Genomic DNA, 22,971 nt, shown 5'->3' with positions numbered 1-22,971 from the left:
GGCAGATTGATAGCATGAGCCCAGGAGTTTGAGGCCAACCTGGGCAATGTAGTGAGACCTCCTCTCTACAAAAAAAAAATTTAAATCAACCAGTTGTAGTGGTGCAAGCCTGCAGTCCCAGTTACTGGGGAGGCGGGAGGATCACTTTAGCCCAGAAGGTGGAGGTTGCAGTGAGCCAAGATCACGCCACTGCACTCCAGCCTGGGCAACAGAGCAAGACCATGTTTTTTGTTGTTGTTTTGTTTTGTTTTTTAAAAGAAGAAAATAGCACAGGTTTGGAACCATATAGAACTTGGGTCTAACTGGAGATTCAATTTTTGTAACTATGTGATTGCAAGCACATTACTGGTGCTTTCTAAATCTACTTCTTTATTCCCAGAGTGGAAATTATTATGAAAGGGCTGTTGTGCAGACTATGTTATAGAGTTTTGCATACATTAGATGATCAATAAAATTAGCTCCTTTTCTCTCTGCCCAATCTGAAGTCATCCAACACCATTTCCCTTAGAGTCCTTTTTATTTTTCAAATGGAGACTGCCTGTCCTCCCAACCAATTCACTTAACTGTGGCACACACCCTTCTCCCGATAGACCACTTCCACATCCTTTCGCACTCTTTCACTGCCGTTCAAAGCTCTCCCTTTTTTCTCACCTAGCTCTACCACCTTTTTCTTTTTGCTGTGACACCTAATATCTTCCAGGCCACTTTTTTCTATTCGTTGAGGACATTCACCTAAGTCTAGTTCTTCTTCATTCCTCCTTTGTAATCATACTAGAGAATGAAGTGCCCAACATGGTCATTTTTGTGGTTTCTTGACTTCCACTCTAGTAACCTCCACTCTATTTAAACCACTCCCACACATGTCCACATTCTTGTCGTCAGCAAGATCCCCAGCACTGTAAACCTAATCTCCAGCAATTCTCTCTTAGCTCAAAACCCCGAGTTCTTCGCCTTTCCACCTACTTAGTCACTGATCTCATTTAGATACCTAACCCCCAGATCCCATCATTTTCCTCTAGTTGTTAATCTTTTTAGGTTGCATTTCCTTCCCTATCCATCATTGAACTGTTTTGTCTCAGCATTTTCGCTCCATTTTCTTTCCAGTAACCCCAAACCATGAGACCCCAACAACATAATTCGCCTTGAGAATATCATCTCTCCATCTTCATCACAGCAGCAGGGGAACATTGCAAAACTATTCACACTGTGGCTGTTACAAAAGCTCAGCTTCCAATTTACTGGGGGCCCATCACTCCTCAATGCTTTTATTTATCTTTGATCCCTTTTTCCCTACCCCTCAGCAATTATTCCAAAGCAGTGCCACTTTTCACACTCTCCCTTACTCTGATCTTGCTACTTCCTTCACCTAAAAATAAGTCTTTAAAATCAGAACAACTTCCTGTTGATTCCTCTTCCCACAGAACCTGTATCCACTTCATTCCTTTCCTCATTCCTTCCTGTGTCAGTGGAAAAAGTGTTCTAAACCTTCACCTGTGATCTTAAATCCCACTGCCTTCCCCTTATCTCTTTGCTCCTATTCTCCCTTTTTCCTTTATCTTCTCCCTTTCATTGGAGGTCTCCCCCTCAGCCTTTAAACTTCCTCAAATCTCTCCCAAGTATAAAGAATTCTCCCTTAATATCCTAAGCCCTTCTAATTACCTGTTGTCTTTCTTCCAAGAGCGATCTCCTCTTGGAATTTTCGTATGCCTTATTTCCCATCCATTGTTTTTCTAATGTGGTTTTTAGTCAGTTATATAGGTACACAAAACATAGTATCCCTTTCCGTTTGTTCAAGCCCCTTTTGCATCCTTTCAGGGGATATTAAAGGGTGCTCACATAAGTACTGCATATTTTTTGTTTAGTTTATACTTAGGTGTTTTTTGTTGTTGCCGCCATTGTAAATTGTCCTTGTCTCCTCTTTTAAGTATCAAGAAACAGTATGGCCTAGTGGTAAAAAGCATGGATTCTGGGGCTTAGGCTGCCTGGGCTCAAATTCTGCCCAGTTGTGACCAAGAAGGACTTACTTTCTATGACTCCATTTCCTTATTTCTAAATGGAGATACTAATGGTATATACCTTATAGGGTTGTGATGAAGATTACAAGGCTTAATATACATAAAACCCTGACAACAGTGGCCCATGAGAAGTGCCATGTGGTGGTAGCTATTATATGCAATCTTCCTGTTTGATTTCTGTGACTAATTTGTATGCAAAAGGTCTTTACTAAATGTCCTTATTATTCCTAGTAGCTTTTAGTTGATTCTGTTAGGTTTTTCTGGAATTTGATCACATTGGCAAATAGTACTAGTGCTATCTCCTTTCCAATATTTATGTGTACATTTAATTCCATTGGCAATACCTCCAGTACCATATTAAATACTTCTGGTAGCTCCCACCTTAGCATGATGCAGAGATAGATTTATTACGTTGAGGTAAATCTTATTATGTTAAGAAAGCATCTAGTTATTCCTTTTCTTTTCCCCTCACAAGGAATGTGCTTAATTTTGACCAAAGCCTTTTCAGCATCTATGGAAAATATGATTTTCCTCCATAGGACTCCTCCCTAGAGCCAGTCAGATGATTAATCACATAATTAGATGTCCCAATGTTAAACACCTGGTTATAGTATATGAATCCATTACTGTATTAAATTTGCATGGATAGGATTTTACTTAGGATTTTTACATTAATATTCTTTTGTGGGTCAGGCGCGGTGGCTCACGCCTGTAATTCCAGCACTTTGGGAAGCCAGGAGGGCGGATCACGAGGTCAAGCGATCGAGACTATCCTGGCCAACATGGTGAAACCCTGTCTCTACTAAAAATACAAAACTTAGCTAGGCGTGGTGGCCTGTGCCTGGAGTCCCAGCTACTCGGCAGGCTGAGGCAGGAGAATCGCTTGAACCTGGGAGGCGGAGGTTGCAGTGAGCCGAGATCGAGTCACCGCACTCCAGCCTGGCAACAGAGCAAGACTCAGTTGCAAAAAAAAAAAAAAAAAAAAATTGTGAATCAGGGCTTTTGTTTTCTTTCTTTGTGGCAATCTCGATCAGATATTATTAGCTTGACAGAAACGATTCAGAATTTTTCTTCCCATTTTTGGTTCTCTTGCTAAGCATTAGAGTTAGCTGTTGTTTAAAAGTTTAGTAGCAATGCCCTGTGAAATCACATATTTTGGTAATTTGTGGGGAGAGCACTTTGCCAATTTCTTCTATTTTTCCTATGGAAATTGGTTTGTTTAGATTTTAAAACTTCCTTGGGAACAGTTTTGGTAAATTACATTTTCCTAGAAAAGTTTTCAAATTTATTCCTATAGAATTGAACAAAGTAGTCCATTATTATCCTTTTAGTTTTCTCTTTTATGGGTATTTCTCTCTTATTTCTTATTTTGTATATTTGCATTTACTCCCTTTTTTCATGACTAATCAGCAGTTCGCCTTTTTCCTCTGAAAAATCAGTTTTTAAATTTTTGTAGTTACTTCTACTGTTTCAGAAGCCAACAACCCGTTTGTTACTGCCTTAGGCAGAGATTAAAAATGCCCTCAACCATGGTGAACATGACAGTAGAGGGCTAGTGAGTATGACACATCCTCAAATGTCACAAAAGGACACAAATATCCTTGTTGCAGTATTGCTTCCTAAAGAATATGGGGACAGTATGCACACAAGCAGGAAATAACTTATTCCGTAAGTATTTGGTGGGGCAGAGGAATGCTATAGTCTTGACAATCTAGAAATCTACTATATAACTCTAGGAGTTCTCTCATTCTACATTACTCCACTACAGCCAAACGGTTTCTTGTGAAATTCAAACCCAGCACAGTCATCATTTTTAGAAATCAAAACTGTATCAAACCTAGGCTCCATCAAACCTTGCACCCTTTAAGAAATTTTTTTTAAAAATTCTACTGCAGTTGGCAAGCATGGAAAAAATAAAAATAATTGTTGGAACAGGAAGACTGAAAGCTGACAATTTTATCTGTATTTCCCTTTTCCTTCTTTGTGACCTATTAAAGTAGAATGAAGAGAGGAATTTGAGTCTTGGCTCAGACACTTAACTAGCTGTGTGACCCTGGAAAAATTAGCCTTCAATTTATTGATCTTCATAGGAGTATTTTATTTGATTTTCAAAAAGCCTTACACCGCTAATAAAAGTAAAATTAATAATGCACCTGGAATCTGCTACCCCCTGCTGGCAATTTACCAAATTGCAAATTCTACCTTTCCAATGCATAGACTCCAAGTTTTAGTGTTGGCCTATATTTTATCTAATTTTCTTTGTTATAGTCCATTACCTACCTTCCTTTTTAAAAATATATTTACATTTTTATAGATTTAGGGGGTAGAAGTGCAGGTTTCTTACGTGCATATATTGCGTAGTGTTGGAGTCTGGGCTTTTAGTGTAACCACCATCTGAATAGTGAACATTATACCCAATAGGTAATTTTTCAACCCTCACCCCTCTCCCACCCTCCTATCTTCTGTAGTCTCCAATGTCTGTTATTCCACTCTATATCTGTCCATGTGTACCCTTTATTTAGCCCCACAAGTGAGAACATGTGGTATTCAACTTTGTTTCTGAGTTAGTTCACTTAGGATAATGGTCTTCAGTTCCATCCATGTTGCTGCAAAAGACATAATTTCATTCTTTTTTTCATGGCTGAATAGTATTCAATGGCATACATTTACCACATTTTCTTTATCCAGTCATCCATTGATGGACACTTAGGTTGATTCCATACATATCTTTGCTATTGTGAATAGTGCTGTGATAAACATACGAGTGCCAGTATCTTTTCAATATAATGATTTCTTTCTTTTGGTATATGCCCAGTAGTGGGATTGCTGGATCAAATGGTAGTTCTATTTTTAGTTCTTTGAGAAATCTCTCTACTGTTTTCCATAAAGGTTGTACTAATTCACATTCCCACCAATAGTGTAAGTGCTCCCTTTACTCTGTAGCCTCCCCAAAATCTGTTTCTTGACTTTTTAATAATGGCCATTCTGATTGGTGTAAGATGGTATCTCATTGTGGTTTTAATTTGCATTTCTCTGATTAGTGATGTTGAACTTTTTTTTTTTTCATGTTTATCATCCATTTTTATGTTTTCTTTTGAAAAATGTCTGTTCTTTTGCTCACTTTTTATCCTCCTACTTAGACGCCAGAGGTGTTTCTTTTACAACCAAATGCCCTCTTAACTTAAAACTTTAAATCAAGCTTGTTGTTCAAATCTTCCTTCTTTCCTAATTTCCCTGAAAGTTTTGTTGCAATCTCCCACTATGATGATAGATTTAACATTGTAGTAAATTGATTCTTTAAGAAATTAAGTAACCTTTATCCCTAATGATTTTTTTTCTTCAAGTCTGTTTTTAAAAAATATTAATGTAACTGTATCCATGTTCTTTTGGAGAAAATATGCCCAGTGTATATTTTCTTCTATCACTTTCAAATTTTTTATGTCCTTATGTTTTAGTATGTTCCTTTTAAAAAACATATTGCTGGATTTTTTCCAATTTAAATTAAATGTTTTCCAATTTCAGCTCTTTCTTTTAATGAGTTTAGAACCTGATCAAGCACTCTCAAAATTCAATTCTAGACTGGACATGGTGGCTCCTGCCTGTCATCCCAGCACTTTGGGAGGCAGGTGGATCACCTGAGGTCAGGAAGTTCAAGAGCAGCCTAGCCAACATGGTGATACCCCGTCTCTACTAAAAATACAAAAATTAGCCAGGCGTGGTGGCAGGCATCTGTAATCCCAGTTACTTGTGAGGCTGAGGCAGAAGAATCACTTGAACCCAGGCAGCAGAAGTTGCAGTGAGCCAAGATTGCGCCATTGCACTCCAGTCTGGGCAACAAGAGTGAAACTCCGTCTCAAAAAAACCATATATATATATAATAAAAAATTCAGTTCTAGGAGTACTCCTTTGACTTTTGCCAGAATATGCTAGATGATTCTTACACTTTTTGTGTAGTTTCTTTTCTCCTTTATCAGGCCCAGTGCATCTCCCATTCAGGCTTTATTAGGATTTAGCCCTAGTTACAGTCCTGGCAGCAGACTAGGTAGGGGCAGGTATTGCCTTAGGGAAGTGGTTAGTAGCAGCCTCTGTAACATCTTGGAGCATAGACAAGGTACAAGGCCTTACTGGAGAAGCGTGGGCTACTTCTTAAGACCAGACAGTCCAGTAGAGACTGCAAAGTCTCTCAGGTGCATCCATCCAGATCTCCCCATGGTTCTAGGTTTTCCACACCAGGGCCTTGACTTTCACAAAATAAAAGGGGGTTGGCTGAACATTCAAGTATCTCAAACTCAGCAACTCTAACACTTAGGCATTCAGCCTGAAGCTCAGCTGTTTCAATCCCTCCATTGTAGGAGGTAAGGCCTCTTTGGGAGCCGCCCCACCCAATTTCTGTAGGTCATCAATACAATCCTGCTGTAACCGGCCAACTCTGCTATTCTTGTAGATGTTGTTCTTCCCATATTTTTTAAATGTCTGCATCATCGACCCTCCTGGAGAGTTCCCCTCTCCATAAACTACTATCTGGGTCCAGAATCTCTAAAACTCCCCCCAAGTTGAGTGATTTGCTTGGACTCATCCGATTAAGCATAGTTTTATTCACAATTATGATTTATTACAGAGAACACAAAGCAAAATGAGGAAAGGGAAAAGGCATATGAGCAAAGTCCCAAGAAAATGAGGTACAAGCTCCAAAATTCATCTCCCAATGGAGTCACACAGGACATGCTTAATTCCTCTAGCAGTAACGTGTAACAATACATCAAGTGTTGTCCACCTAGGAAGCTTGCCTGACTGAACCTAGGAGTCAAGGTTTTAGGGGAGTCAGTCCTGTAGGTACCCTCTGCCTAGCATGTACCAAAATTCTAGATTCCCAGAGGAAAGTAAGTGTTCAACAAAAATCCTATTGTTTGTACAAACATTTCAGGCACAGTAAACCACACTTACCAGCAAGAGGATGATGGGAATACTCCTGATATCCAAGTTGCTGGACGCTAGCCAAGGTCCAACCTTGCAAGCAGACCTAAAGACAACAGGTTCAGGCCTGTTAACTCTTTTCTGCACACCATTTGTGAAATAGCCACTGAGCCATGATTTTGTGTCAAGGACTAGATAAACCGTACTTACCAACTAGATATCATTGTCTTTGCCCTTTGTGTGGATTCCTAATGCCCATCTTATTACCTGTTTCCTCAAATCTCACTCATGGTCACTTGTGTTAGTCTAGGCTAAGAAGCAGACGCCAACACCAAAAAGGGATCTGCTGTGCAACAGATTTATTAAGGGCAATGCCAGTGAGGAAAAATAGGTAGGGAGCTGGGGTTGATGGGAGGCTGGAAAGCAATGAGACCACAATGGAGGTAAGACCCAAGGTGAACGAAAGGAGGAAGGAAGGTTGGGTGACAGCAACTTGGACTACAATGTAATCCTAAGGGAGTTTGGCAAGACCATCATGGAGTGCTCAGCTAAAGTTGAGGAGTCATCATATAATATCCCTGTCATAATCAGTCATTGACTGGCAGCAGCGTGGAGAAGCATAGCCTCACCATGTACACAGGGATGAATTTCAGACCACAGTAGCTGGGCTTTCAGTAAGCTACGCTCCCTCCTGCACGAGAACTGACAGACGCATTCTCATGGCTGCCACCATGGTGGTTATAACTCTCAAAACACACCTGAAAAAGGTTCACTATTAAACAAATATTCAGCACCAACAGCACATGGTAATTTGCAATACTTTTAAAGTTTTTTTTTTTTTTAACATTACAGTTATAAAACCACCTAAAATAAAACACTGATGTCAAAATGGAAGAATATCCTTTTAAATAGTATCTTAAAAACAGGATTGATTTTCTAACTTTTTTCAATGTTTTCCTCAATATTTATAACACAATATTATAACACAATATTTATAACACAAAATTAAGCCAAGTCCTTTGCACAGACTTTATGACATGTTGGTACAAATAATAGAAGCTACTATAAATAAATAATAAGCCAAAATATTTAATGTCGAGGAAACAAAATGTTTATTTAAAAAAATGAGATCAACATCATTTTAATGTAGAAGATGCCATCTTTATTTACAAGCTAATAAAAAAATATTAAACTCAACTAGATATAATACATTATCATAAATGCAATAGATTTGAGGCCAACTATAAGTGTAAGACTGGATAGATGGAATAGGGATTACATAATTAGGATGTCAAATACTGTGCATCTTACACATGAATCACATGAAACCTTTTTGTTTCTAAACATGAAAACAGAGTAAGTCCACTGTGGTGGGAAAAAAAAAACAGCACCACAGACAAGTTGTGCTAACTTTCGATAGCTGTTGACTTGTAATTATCAAGACTCACAAAATTTTCATCTTTCTCAAATTTATTTTTACAATAGTCTCACTGCCAAAATGTTGCTTTTCCATTATATTCATAACTGAGGTACTGTAGAATTTTAGAGGTTAAGTGTAAATATATACACACATACATACAACCCTCACATTCTATTAAAACGTTTTCTCAACCATTCTGTTTGTGTATACATGTGTGTATTTCTCCTTCTGTCCCTTTCTCGATGAAATGGCTTTGCAACAGTTCCCTCCTTGTTTGGTTTTGTCTTAGAAGTTTCAGGGACATATGAATTTCTTTCCTATAAATGTGAAATTATTAAAATTGGTTCTCAGTCCTTTGGAACTAATAACTAATTCTTAGTTCATCCCCAAAAACCATATATTCTAAAATGATCTTTTAACTAGTTACTTTCTAACACCTGACAGGAAGCTCACAGCAGCATCTGAGCAATGGTGCTCTCCCGTAGGCTTACAAACCACAGTGAAGCAGGAATGAAAAGGAAACTGACCTGTGGAGTTTTAAACTACCTGGAAACTTTTCATTCTATTTATCAGTCCTTAAAAGGAATTTATATCATAACCATCTCATACAATCCTTCAAATTACACAGTGACCTCATAAAAATTCCAACTTGAGGTTTTAAAAAACAAACAACCTCTTCATACACTTATTCGGTAGTTCTTGAAAATCAAAGGGTTATTTCCTAAGGATTCAGTCATAGCAGATAAAGGATGTTCTCTGAAAAAAATGCCATGGTCATTCCATCCCAGGCTGTGTTTTTAGAAGATAACAATAACATGGTTCCATGTCACAGCAAAAAGGTTTTCAGGTCTGCTACAATGGACAATTTTTTTGACTAAATAAATATAGTGGCTAAAATTCAGTTTGTAGATCTCATGTCATGCATGGAAGGTATGTGTTTGGCATAGGGGATAAGGAAAAAACAAGTTGTATTTTTTCCTTTTAAGAGGCCTACCCCTTCAAGAGCAAACAATAACATGTAACTTGCTTATTCATTTGTACAATTAAATACTAGCTCTTGCTCAGAGGCAAATGCTATAAAGTATTTTAATATCAGTAACAATATATACTATGAAGTGCACTTCTATTACAAATTAACATGGTGATATACAGATGAACACCACCACCCAAAACAAACCATAAAAGAGCAACAGTTAAAACATTAAATTTATAAATAGCAAAACCACAAAATAAAGTATATATATTTTATAGATTTACCCTTGAACAAATATATAGTGTATCTGGGAAAGACAAAAAAAAATGTGTTTTATCACATAACATCTGAATACCAGAAATGAAGATACTGATAATATTCTAAAAGCCTTATAGGCTTTCTCCCACTTAATATTCCCTTAACTGTATATTCTTTAAAACAGTGATATTAGCAAAACTATCACCTCTTTAATGCAATGTTTTGACTTTGCCTAGCAGGTTACAATGACCTGCAAAATATTAAATCAGAGAGGAAGCACTCCATGTTTAATCATAGGACAAGAGACCTAACAAATTTATAAACCTGCATGTGAAGAGAGTTTTAGTCAAACATAAACTGACATGAAAACCCAACCAAAACAATTACTGTATCAAAATGTCTTTATCTCTTCTTGCACACCTTTTAGATGATTGGAAATCATTTACTTAGAAAGAAAACTGCCATTTGATTTGAATATACTGTGTTTCATGACACAGTAATAAATCTGAACTTTTACTACCAGAAACATTTATCTTTAAGTGCCAAGACTATCACAAGACAAACTTTATGAACAACTCAAAATGTATAAAACTGTCTTTTGTGGATCCCAGAAAACAAGGATTTGAGCCTTAACATGAATGGGTAAACGCTCCAGTACCGTGCACACAGATCAACATAATTGAGAACAGATGTTTTACACTCATCTGCATTTCTTTTAAAAACCAAAAAAAGTAAAATGTTTAGTAACTTTTGAGAATCTATTTCTAGTGCAGCATTGATTGATAAAGGACTGCTTAAAGAAAACTATTTCGTACTGCATTGAATAAAGCTGAAATGCAAACTCATTACAATAAATGATCATTAATAATTGGTTTAGATTTCAGGATGCACAATCAATTTTTTTGAAGTCTAAAGCCTTTCTTTCAGTTTCAAAAATTAAGTCAAGCCTATATTTCTACAATTCATTGAGTCAAGCTCTGTCTTCTGAAACACCACGGTTAACATTCTAGAATATAAAATATGAATTCACTTACTCTCTGTAAGGGTATTTCTTATAAAATTGCAGTTAGCACTGTCCTCCTTCTAAAGGGAAAACAAACCAAATAAAACAGTAGGGTTTCATTTGGTACTTAACAGCCCAGTAATACCCCTTTGGGAACACATGCTTTGGTGCTTACATGTTCAAGAAAATCAAAATTGCTTTACATGCAATAGCTAATCATGGTCTACCACAGAAAACAGTGTGTTTTATGCATTTAGAATTGTTCACATGAAGCCCTGAGGTACCTGCCTTTCATTTAGGCAACAAACAGCCTCCTCTGATTTTGTAGTCTTTGTCACCATCTTCCCCAGTGCCCCAAATTCAGAACAGTCTGATTAACAATCTTGTCTGGAGATATGGTCAATTTAATAAGATTTTTTATGATACAGAGTGTGCAGATCATCTAATTTTGAAGCACTGTCATCTAACGGAGTTTCACTTGCAGTGCCCAGGTCTCCATTTTCATGTGTGTCAGTTACTGCCTTCTTATTAAATCCTGAAAGAAAGGAGAAAAAAAAAGCAGATACTTTCTGGTTTAAAAAGTTAGTTTTGGCCAGGTGTGGTGGCTCATGCCTGTAATCCCAGCAATTTGAGAGGCCAAGGTGGGTGGATAACCTGAGGTTAGGGGTTGAGACCAGCCTGGCCAACGTGGTGAAACCCCGTCTCTACTAAAAATACAAAAATTAGCCGGGTATGGTGGCACATGCCTGTAATCCCAGCTATCTGGGAGACTGAAGCGGGAGAATCACTTGAAGCCAGGAAGTGGAGGTTGCAGTGAGCTGAGATCGCACCACTGCACTCCAGCCTGGGCGACAGAGTGAAATTTAAAAAATAAAAATAAAAAAATAATTCATTCTATTTACCAATCCTTAAAAGGAATTTATATCATAACCATTTCATACAATCCTTCAAATTACACAGTGACCTCATAAAAATTCCAACTTGAGGTTTTAAAAAACAAACCACCTCTTCATACAATTATTCGGTAGTTCTTGAAAATCAAAGGGTTATTCCTAAGGATTCAGTCTCAATTAAAAAAAAAAAAAAGTTAGTTGTATAATTTCATTGCATGAAAAACAAAGGAATGCCCACTGTAATTAACAGTAGTAATCTGAGGCAAAAATAATGCCTTATATTAATCAAATCAGCAATTCCTAACAGGAATTCTTCCTTCTTCTCCCTTATGACAGGTATCAGATACTGTACAGATTTAAAAATACTATATTGGGCTTATCTAAAAATTGTATTAAGTTTCCTAATCAAGTTTTCTTTTCCTTTTTTTCTTTTTTGAGACAGGGTCTCACTCTATTGCCCAGGCTGGATTGCAGAGCTGCCTTTACCTCCTGGGCTCAAGCAATCCTCCCACCTCAGCTTCCTGAGTAGCTGGGGCTACAAGCATGTGCCACCATGTCCAGCTATATTTTAAAAAATGTTTTGAAGAGACAGGGTTCACTATGTTGCCCAGGTTGGTAACTCCTGGCCTCAAGCGATCCTCCTGCCTTGGCCTCCCAAAGTACGAGGGTTACAGGCATGAGCCACCATTCCTGGCCCCTATCAAGTTGTCTATAAGACTTAGAAGTAATACATATAATTGTAAAATTCAGTCAATTCTACTTATATAAATATCTACTGAACTGTGAATTATATTTTTATTTTACATTGTTACTTTCATATTACATTAACTTCACTTAATTGAGGCATATACTAGTTAACTGCTTAAAATGTAATTTGTTGGCAAGATGATGTCTAGCTAAGATTTAAAATGAATTCTGGTCATCTATAAAATAAATAATAGGCTTATAAATAAATAAGTGTTGACTATATCACCTATTTACTGAGCTATAAAGTATAGACATGTGTGAAACAATAACCAATAGATACAGTTTTTAAGTAAGTCAGTTAAACGTGATACATACACACAAATTTTTAGGTATCTGAGTCACATTTTAAGTTTCTGCAATTTGCATAAGTGACAGAGAAGCCTTTAGCCTCAGTTACAAAAAAAGGAAGAGACAAGCCTTCTAATCCTGACAGAAAACAACAAAAAGGGTAAAACACAATGAAACCATCTGGAGAGCAGCCCAACAGTATAAGTCTTTGACATATTGCCACAATAGTTTTGTTCAAGATGCACAGTGAAAACAGTAACTGCTACTGCTATCTTTGTGCAGACAGTTTACAACACACAACTTTATCAGAAGTGTAACAGTTTATCAGTTCACCATAAAACTCCATGCCAGGAGTTCAACATTTTTGTCTCAGGAGGTCTTTATACTAAGCATTGAGGACTCCAAGAAGCTTCTGTTTATGTGGATTATAGTCACTGATGTTTCCCATATTAGTAAGTAAAACTGAAAAATCTAAAAAAATTCATGTATTTGTTAAAAATGACAATAATCCAGAATGTTAATATAAATAACCTTTGTCTAATGACAAATAACTCTATGTTCCAAACAAAAAAAAATCTAGTTAGAAGAGTAGCATTATTTTACAATTTTACAAATCTCTTCAATGGCTTTATAGATGATAGCTGTATTCTCATATATCCACTTCCATTCAATCTGTTACAAATATATGAAGAAAGTTCAACCTCACACAGATATGTAGTTGCGAAATGGAAGAGTATTTTAATAGCCTTTTCAGATAACTGTCAGTATTACTCTCTGATACTATACAAAATTTGACAATGTGGAATTTGAAACCTTATCAGTGAACTTTTCACACTGTTATATTAAAATCCATTTGCCTATCTTGCATTCTGAATTGATCTTTTGCCCATGCAGAATTTTATAATATCATTTACTGGTGATTTGAAAATATTGGACCATGAAGTTATGTAGCAATTCCAAAAGTTGACACACTTCACTTTACTGTACCAAAAAAATCACATTCATTAATATCATCATCAATCTCATCCGAAAAGCTCTTAAGTGTTAGGAAGCTGTCAAGCTCATGGTGATCAGTGCATGTTTCACAAAGTTCTAACTTTTACTTGAGAGCTCACATTTTATCATTGGCAATAAATATTATCAGTTGTCTTTCTTGAAATGATGGACTTTGTTCATTTTTAAGAAAATGGCTTCCAAATAGTCCGAAAAGTCATACTTTTCAAGTGATTCTTTCAAGTAAAAATTGTCTTCCATGAAGAATAATGGCTAGTTCAGTCACTTATGTACTTTCCCTTGAGAACAGCGTCTTTGTTCAGTATGCAGAATAAGTATTTATGCATACTTCCCATCTCATCACAAAGAATATTAAAAAGACATGTACTCAAAGGTCAATATTTAAAAATTAACTGTTATTGCCATTTCATCAAAGGTATTTTTAAGCAAAATTGGTATCTTCTTCTCCTTCTTTTACTATGAATGGATGCCAAGGAAGAAAACAAAGATTACTAGTACAGTTACTGGTATTAGCAACACTGCCTTGATTAGTGCTAAGGCAGTTTTACCCCAATTGCTTTTGCACCAACCCAATACCATCAATGCAAATATCAACACAGCAAAAAAAGACAAATGATGTCTTAGTATTATTACGAAATGCTTTGACCTCATGAACTCTGCTAAAATATCTCAGAGACCCTCAGAGATCCACAGATCACAATTTGAGGACCACTACACTATGTAAAAGGAAGTGCTAGAGTTTTTCCTTATAATATGTGTAAATGATAGCAAAGGAACTAAACCAAACATCCCCAAGATAATATAAGTTGATTCTAATAGCAATCATAAGACGACAGTATGCTTCATACTTATTCATAATTAGCTTAAAATTCATTGTATTATGAGAGATGAATTTGCATCAAGCCAGAGAGACAATGTAGTCTACAAGATAGATCTACTCAAAACAGTATATTGGTATTTGTTTCAGAGTCTAGAAAAAATTTTATTTATTTTTCAAGGATCACTTGCAGTAGAGTAACTGGTAATGTACTTGTCTTAACAGTCCAAGATGAATATAGAAGAACATATGTGGTAAATAAACTGTTCGCATAATGTACAATAAAACAATAAACAAGGGAAAGCACTTCATTCCTTTGATTTCCTCACAGTTAAAACAGTTTTACTGAAGAAATTCTGAGGCCTTCACATTTTTCAACATTTAAACATTTAATAATAGTTTAATAATAATGAATATGTTAATAATTTTTAGAGTGATTTTTACCTTGTAATACTTTGATTTCCCCACTTGTGTCTTTGCAACTAGCACCAGGGTTACCACCTCCTTCTAACTCATCAAGGTACAAACGGTAACGATGTCCACTCTCATCTTCATACTCTACGTTTTCATCATCAGAATCTACTTCAGGAGCCACATAAACTACTTCAAATTCAATCTCTCCTCTCTAAAACAGGAAATGAAAATGAGAAAGTCAAGTTATTGTAATTGTACTTTAAAAAGGATTTCCAAATTCTTTGTGGGAAGGCTTAGTAAGGGTGGAGAGATCTAAGAGATAGCTCATTTCCAGAAAACAAATAATAAAGTTCTAGAATCTAAACAGGTAGTGAGGCCATCATGTCTAGATCAGCCTCATGAATCCTCTCTATAGTTCCTTTAAACATTATAGTAGCTCTTTCTACTGACCATAATCTTTTTGCTAATAGATCTAAAATTTGAAAGGATGCTTAATTATTAAATTTATAGAATTTTGGAACAAGTATTCAAAATTATTTGCTATTTTGTACTGCACACAGCAATTCAGCAAATACATCTAAATAGTCAGATATTAAATAAGGATATCATACAAACCTTTCCTTAACTAATTCAAGAAACCCCTACAAAATGATTTTGTACACTGCCATAAGGACATCATACAAACCTTTCCTTAACTAATTCAAGAAACTCCTACAAAATGATTTTTTGTTTCTTATTCAATAGGTCTTGAGTAAGAACTTACACTGAGTACCAGATGCAGACATAGTGTTAATCAAAGTATTCTGTCTCATACTAATAGTAATTACTATATATGTTTACTATAAATTATAGCCTTCAATCCGCAGAATAATCCTATTATAGTGTCTTTTAACATGAACGAGAAACCTGAATGAGTCCTGGAGAAAGGAAATAACTTTCCCTACATAATGAACAAGAATAAAGAAAAATAAAAGTTTGACTCTGAAGTCCTTGATCTTTATATTATGCTAGATTAACTGTGTAATAGTTGTAGTGCCATTCTTTAACAATGACACATTCAAGTAAAAAGTTACAGATCATGCCAGGCACGGTGACTTACACCTGTAATCCCAGCACTTTGGGAGGCTGAGGCAGGTGGATTGCTTGAGCTCAGGAATTCGAGACCAGCCTGGGCAACATGGCAAAACCCATCTCTACAAAAAAAAAAAAAAAAAAGAAAAAAAAAAATTAGTTGGCCATGGTGGTGTGCACCTGTAGTCTTAGCTACTTGGGGGGCTGAGGTTGGAGGATCTGTTTGAGCCTGGGAGATTGAGGCTGCAGTGATCTGTGATTGTGCCACTGCACTCCAGCCTGGGTGACAGAGTGAGACCCTGGCTCCAAAAAAAAACAAGAAAAAAAAAATTCCAAGTTATAATTGTCATTTAATAAGAGACTCCAACCACTACATATAAGTGTGGTGTTGGCAACCCTGAAAATTATGGTTTGCCTTTGCTCAAAAGAAAACATGCCATTTTTGATTGCTACTCACTAAGTTAGACTCATTGGTGCTCTTCTTTCCAAGCAGTTTAAGGTTATACATCAGAATTTTAATATGTGCTTAGTTAGCATTTTCTTAAAACTTATGACTGCCCATTGGTAGCTCCTTCACCAGTTATCCCACTCTTTTACTACTGGATGACAGTCAAGATGGGTTGATAAAACACTAACTTAAGAGAATAGCATAGCATTCTTAGATCTCTCTTGTCAGATAATGCTTTAAAAATGCCATTTTGCAGAAAGAGACAGATGATGCAGTGGTCTTCAGCAAAGTTTTAAATGACAGAATTAGATCTGTGAGTAGCTGTCATGGAGACACAGATTTCAGGCTTAATATGAGAAAAAGCTTTCTAAAAATCAGTACTGTATAACAATGGAACGGATTGGTTGATATCAGCAAGTCTTCCCTTTAATGTAATTATTGAAGTAGTGATGTTGCAAAGATTTATGCATCATATAGAATTGAACCAATGAACTATATTCACTTTCGACTCTGAGATTCAATTCTACAGACGCATACCACACTGATAATCCAAGAAACATCTCAATGTACTACCAATGCCTCTAATTCCCTCAACTCTATTCTTGAAAGAAATAAACAAAATAAAACAACATTTTAAGTACAACTGTATGACAAATATGACTCCTGAATATGAATCTCAATTCTCTAATTTATTTGCTCGGCAACTTTGAGTAAATCCTTTCATCTCTAAGAACTTTAGTTTACTCATTTTAAGAGTTTTGGGCTAGTTTCTGTGATTTCAATTTTAATATTCTATGACTAAAATCAATCTGCTTCTAGCACTGTCTTTTCTGTAATACCTTATATATAGTGTTTTAGGCATTAAGGATGTTGTTTTTTCAGTCTCAGGTCCTGTTCTGAGTACTTTATATGTATTAACATACTTAATCCTCACAGCTTTCTTTTAATCCCTTCCACACAGGTGAGGACACTGAGGGACAGAGGACTTAAGTAACTTGCTCAAAGTTATGAAGTAAACAAAATGGAATGGTCCATTTTCAGTACATTTGACTGAATGTCATCTACAAAAGCATTAAATCAAAGGAAACAAGATCTATGTATAAACACTTTACTACTTTAGAAACTCTGTAGGGAAGCATGCAGTGTTCAATAGATTCATAACCAATTGAAAGATACAGTTCTAATTATATGAAGGGAATTTACCTGCTGAGAAAGAATGGTTACAGCTTCTTTATGCTTTGTGTCCCTTAGGTTAACTCCATTGACTGCCAAAATAGCATCCCCAACGTGCAGCCCTCCACATCTATCAGCAGGTTGACCCGGATGGATCTCAGAGATGAGGATTGGAACACCATGTTCTTTCCCACCCTAACAACAACAACAAAGGGCAGTAAATTATTCTTTGTAAAGTACAGTTACCGATTAATCTAGAGATAAAATATTTTCTTAAAAATATCTTTCATTAAGCACCTATGCTGTCTCTATAAATGCTGGGTAAAATTTTATTTGCTACTTAAGTAATGGTAAAAATTATCAAAGAATATTGAACAGTAAATTGGCTAAATTCTTAAATTAAAAAAAAAAAACTTATGTGTTAGTACTCCATAGCACCATTCCATTTTATCAAGTCTAAATCACTACAAATGACAAGACCAATTATTTTAGGTGCCACAATTTCAGAGAAGTTAAAATATGAAAATATATGCAATGTAGAATTGAAAAAAGTGCAGTATTTGGTACCTATCACTCTCTAGCTTGTATCGTTGTGTGTGTGTGGGTGTGTGTGTGTGTGTGTGTGTGTGTGTGTGTGTCTTTTTTCTTTTTTTTTTGAGACGGAGTCTCGCTCTGTCGCCCAGGCTGGAGTGCAGTGGCCGGATCTCAGCTCATTGCAAGCTCCGCCTCCCGGGTTCACACCATTCTCCGGCCTCAGCCTCCCGAGTAGCTGGGACTACAGGCGCCCGCCACCTCGCCCGGCTAGTTTTTTTTTTTTTGTATTTCTTAACAGAGATGGGGTTTCACCGTGTTAGCCAGGATGGTCTCGATCTCCTGACCTCGTGATCCGCCCGTCTCGGCCTCCCAAAGTGCTGGGATTACAGGCTTAAGCCACCGCGCCCGGCCGTGTGTGTGTGTCTTATTTGTACTGCTAAAATGTATACTCTTTGAAGGCAGCACATTAAAAAAGGTAAGTATTCAAGAAATACAGATTAGATGAGCTTTTTATTATAAGAAACATTTCTACATCAAGCAATACTAAAAAAACAAATGAACTTGCTCAGTGCCTAAGTATTACCAAATGAAAATTAAAGTCACCTTGTTCATTAAAGCACTGAGACTACAACAAAATAACTCCTAAAGGCATTGAATTTAAAAAAAGAATATATAATATATGGACCCCAGAGCCAGTGAAATCTGACAGCTAATAAATGAGACAAGAGAAAGATATACATACTTGGAGAGAGAACAATACAATCTGAAGCCATTTAACCTAGACGAAAACAACCATATCTATTCCCAAGGGCTCCTAGAGGCATCACACTATATGGCACAGAACTATTAAGTGAGTCATAATAAAAATGTTAAACTATGCTTACTAAAGGTATACTTAATAGCTGCTAGGAAGATTTATTTCTTAAAAAAATGTTTACACAAAAGCAAACATTTATCCCCATGGGGATACATTTTAGATATTTAAAAAATATATCCAGAATATTCTGTTCCCCAGTGATGTCCAACAAAGGAATATGATTATACTAGATAACTGTAGAAAAGGAGACCGGAAGCACTACTTCTTACTGTAATTGAAATGCCAAGGCCTTCGTGATCTTCCTTAAGGAGGAGAACTTTTCTAATTGGACCAACACCTTGGCTTTTCTTTAGGGAATCTTGATCCTAATTGGGAGGAAAAAAGAAGAAAAATTAGTATCATTTAAATAGCATACCAAATAGAGTAAACTCATACTATATAACTTGCTTTTACAAATCTGTATTAACTTCCTGGAATGGATAAACAGTATATGGTTAAGAAAGTAACAGATAAAATGGAAAAATGAAAATAGCTATTCTATTGATGCAAAATGTATAGATGACATTCTCACATTTTTGCCAATAATATTTAAAATATTGATACATTTATTTTTAAATTGTAGGACATTATAAAAGAAATTATTTCCAGGAATTAATTGAGGAACAAATATCCTCAAAAAATAAAAGTGACTGTCTATCTTCACTGGATGTCTTTAAGGTATACATTGATTTTAGCTGAGTCGTAGAGCTGAAAAACAAATTTCCAGTTGGATCAAATTACTTATACATTCCTTGGTGCTCTGGAGTCTACCTCTTAAATAAAGGGCCTTGATCCACTAATAATTCTTTCTCTGGTACCCTTACTCTTTCTGTCTCTACTAAGCTGTTTTCCTACTCAGCAGATAAATGAATTACAAGCCTTTTCCAGTTTTAAAATACTGATCATGTGCAAACGCAAAACAAAACAAAAAAACCTTTCAAACCTTCACTATCTTCCTTAGCAACTATCATCCTCTCCCTTTCCTTAACCTCCACACGAAGTTCATCCTCATCATATCTACTTCCTTGCCACTCAGATTCAGTCCTCTGAGCTCCATAATTAGAGTTTTGCCCCTACATGCACAACTGGAATTTTCTTTTCTGTGCTCACTAGTAATCAATATTGTTACACACAATGAACACTTTGTCACTACCCTACTTCAAACTTGCAGAAAGTTGATACTGTTCACCAACCCCTCCTTGAAACCCACTCTTTCCGTTGGTTGTTATTACACTACTTTCCTAGATGTCCTGTATCTGACAGCTCTATCCCAGGCTCCTTCCTTTAGTGATCCTTTTCCTTCTCCCACTCCGTAAGTTTCTATCCTTGGCCTCCTATTCTTTTTACTACCTATATACTTTATATATACATATATACTTGGAACTGACTTAATCAGTTCCAAGATTTCAAGTATAATAGATGGACAGTTTCCCTAATATTTCTTCAAATCAGATTTCTCTCCTGAAATCCAGAGTCATATATCCAATTGGATGTATCTTGGACATCCCATTGTCACCTCAAACACTACTTGTCTAAAACTGATCTCATCATCTTTTCCCCAAATCCTACCTTTTCTTCTATTTCCCTTATCATTGAAGGCCAGATCTCACTCAGTTGCTCAAACTAAAAGTCCAGATTCTTCTTTTTCACTATTTAACCAAAAGCAGTTAGTCACCAATCAAGCCCTTCTGATTATAATCCTATCAAATCTGTCCTTCTTCTCAAATGCCACTTCTCCTGTCCTCATCACTTTCTCCTTGGATGACCATAGTATCTTTCTATGTCCTTGACTCCAACTTGGTCCTCTTCACTATACCAAAATAACTATTAAAAAATGTAAATTGGCCGGGCGCGGTGGCTCAAGCCTGTAATCCCAGCACTTTGGGAGGCCGAGACGGGCGGATCACGAGGTCAGGAGATCGAGACCATCCTGGCTAACACGGTGAAACCCCGTCTCTACTAAAAAATACAAAACACTAGCCGGGCAAGGTGGCGGGCGTCTGTAGTCCCAGCTACTCGGGAGGCTGAGGCAGGAGAATGGCGTAAACCTGGGAAGCGGAGCTTGCAGTGAGCTGAGATTGGGCCACTGCACTCTAGCCTGGACGACAGAGCGAGACTCCGTCTCAAACAACAACAACAAAAAAAATGTAAATTTTATGAAGTCTGCCATTTTATTTAAAACTTCCATGATTATCAGGTTAAAGTTAAAATTCCTCTATTTAGTATAAAATAATTTCTATAATCCAGCCACTACCTAAAACCCAACCTCATATTTAGCTAATTTCACAAGCATGCTTTTATCACTCAGACACATCTGATACAAACTACTTTGTCTTCCTCCTAACCGTGTTCCTCCATTTGCCAAATCTGCTGGACCTAGAAGTTAATGGGGACCACCAGTGTCCTAGAGAAAACAATGGCATAAGTGCTTATCGTTATCCCCACTTCTCTTCCACCAACTCTATGTGCATATCGATTCTTCTTATAAAAATCTTTGCAGAAGCAACAAACTATTTTACTATTTAACGCCATACATTATCTGGTACTAAGCTATGTGAACCCTTGGGAGACACGCTTTCATATATTAAGGTCTATATGATCAAGCAGCTGTTATAATAAAATTCAATAAAGATTTATCCAGATAGAAGCTTTTATACAATGGTGGCTATAGAAGCAGACAACTGGCTACAGATCTCAAATTCCATCTTAATCCACGACCAAACAGGTGTAAATGTTAGTTCAGCATCTACATTTGGATTCAGTTACGAAAAGTTCCCTTAAAAAACTACCCCAAAATATTTGCTGAATTATCAAAATGACCACACACTCTAAGCTAAGATTAAAACAAATTTAAGCATGCCCAATCATGATCCAGGAAAAACTGGAAATATGATCCAACATACTAGCAATATGCATTTGCTAACAATGGCTCACTGTCTGCAAAAATATCACTCTCAGAGCATTAGTAAGTCTGTGAAGAACTACTAAAATTTCTATGGGTGTTGAAACATTATCTACTTTGAATAAGTTGAATCCCATTTTTACTTTTTAAATAAAGGTTTCAAACAGTACTAGAATAAAGGAAAGAATGGAAAGCAATTGTGATTAAAGAAAGAAAGAGGCTGAGTGGGAAGCAGCAGCAAAGCAAACATACATGCCCTGGTGGTGCTTGCATTGGTCGTTTCAAGTCATTACGTCCTCTGCAGGCTCTGATCACAGTTTTGTGACGATGCAAATGTATTTCAGCTTCTAACTGGTTCCAAAGCTTATCATGAGCAGGTCCCTTCATATCTCGTCCTAGCAATTGTATTTGTTGGACCCTTCATATTGGGAAAAGAGTACATTGAGTTGATTTTTCATTATGTTCACTATAGTGAGAATTCAGAAAAATTACTGAACATAAGTAGCTTTTGCATGAATCTCAAATTAGTGATAAAACTAATACTCAGGAACTTCTTGATGTCTCTCAAGTATAAAAAAATATGAACACTGAAAAGAACAGGTATCTTGAAGGGAAAAACCAGTAAAAAAAAAATTTTTTTAAAGGAATTAATGTGAACTCTTTTAGTCATATACTTAATTCAAATAAATCCAAAAAACAATTGATGAGATTAATGTCAATCTGTTTTATGTCTTGCAGGCAAAGTCACTGAACTCAGATACCATTAAATGTTAGCTTTTAGATGAGATTAACTGTACAAAAATATTTCTTCTAGAGTTTCTTTTCACAAAATGATTATTTTAAATGTGGTTAAAAGTTACTAGAACCAGCCACGGCAACATGGCAAAACCTTAAAAACAATTAACCAGGCCTGGTGGCATGCCTGTGGTCCCAGCTACTTGGGAGGCTGAGGCGGGAAGACCACTTGAGCCTGAAAGGTAGACGATGCAGTGAGCCAGCGTTGCACCACTGCACTCCAACCTGAGTGACAGAGTGAGACCCCATCTTACAAAATTAAAAAAAAAAAAAAGTTACTAGAAAATGTGTACTTCAAGATGATATAGATTATTTTTTCTTTGTTTCATGTTTTTAATGTGACATTAAAAGAATATGCACAAAATGATTCAGTACTAATAAGTCACCAGAGTTAATAATTTACTTAATAAACACAAGTAGAATTCTGTGTATGATT

At 36.4% G+C, this 22,971-nt stretch overlaps 1 protein-coding gene across 2 annotated transcripts in view; it reads right to left on the bottom strand.

Moving 5' to 3' along the window:
* Nucleotides 1–8,024: 8,024 nt before the first annotated feature.
* Nucleotides 8,025–22,971, bottom strand: part of GOPC (golgi associated PDZ and coiled-coil motif containing) — a 42,897-nt gene continuing 27,950 nt past the window's right edge. For both annotated transcript variants that reach the window (XM_003898260.4, XM_003898259.4), the window contains 5 exons: nt 21,993–22,158; nt 19,069–19,164; nt 17,479–17,643; nt 14,787–14,967; nt 8,025–11,118 (listed from right to left, as the gene is read on the bottom strand). In XM_003898260.4, the coding sequence (XP_003898309.1) occupies nt 10,988–11,118; nt 14,787–14,967; nt 17,479–17,643; nt 19,069–19,164; nt 21,993–22,158 (739 nt within the window). In that variant the 3' untranslated portion in view covers nt 8,025–10,987. The remainder of the gene's footprint in view (nt 11,119–14,786; nt 14,968–17,478; nt 17,644–19,068; nt 19,165–21,992; nt 22,159–22,971) is intronic.

The sequence above is a fragment of the Papio anubis genome, chromosome 6, assembly GCF_008728515.1.
Source record: "Papio anubis isolate 15944 chromosome 6, Panubis1.0, whole genome shotgun sequence".
Lineage (NCBI taxonomy): Eukaryota > Metazoa > Chordata > Mammalia > Primates > Cercopithecidae > Papio > Papio anubis.
This window is presented reverse-complemented; position numbering and strand designations above follow the sequence as displayed.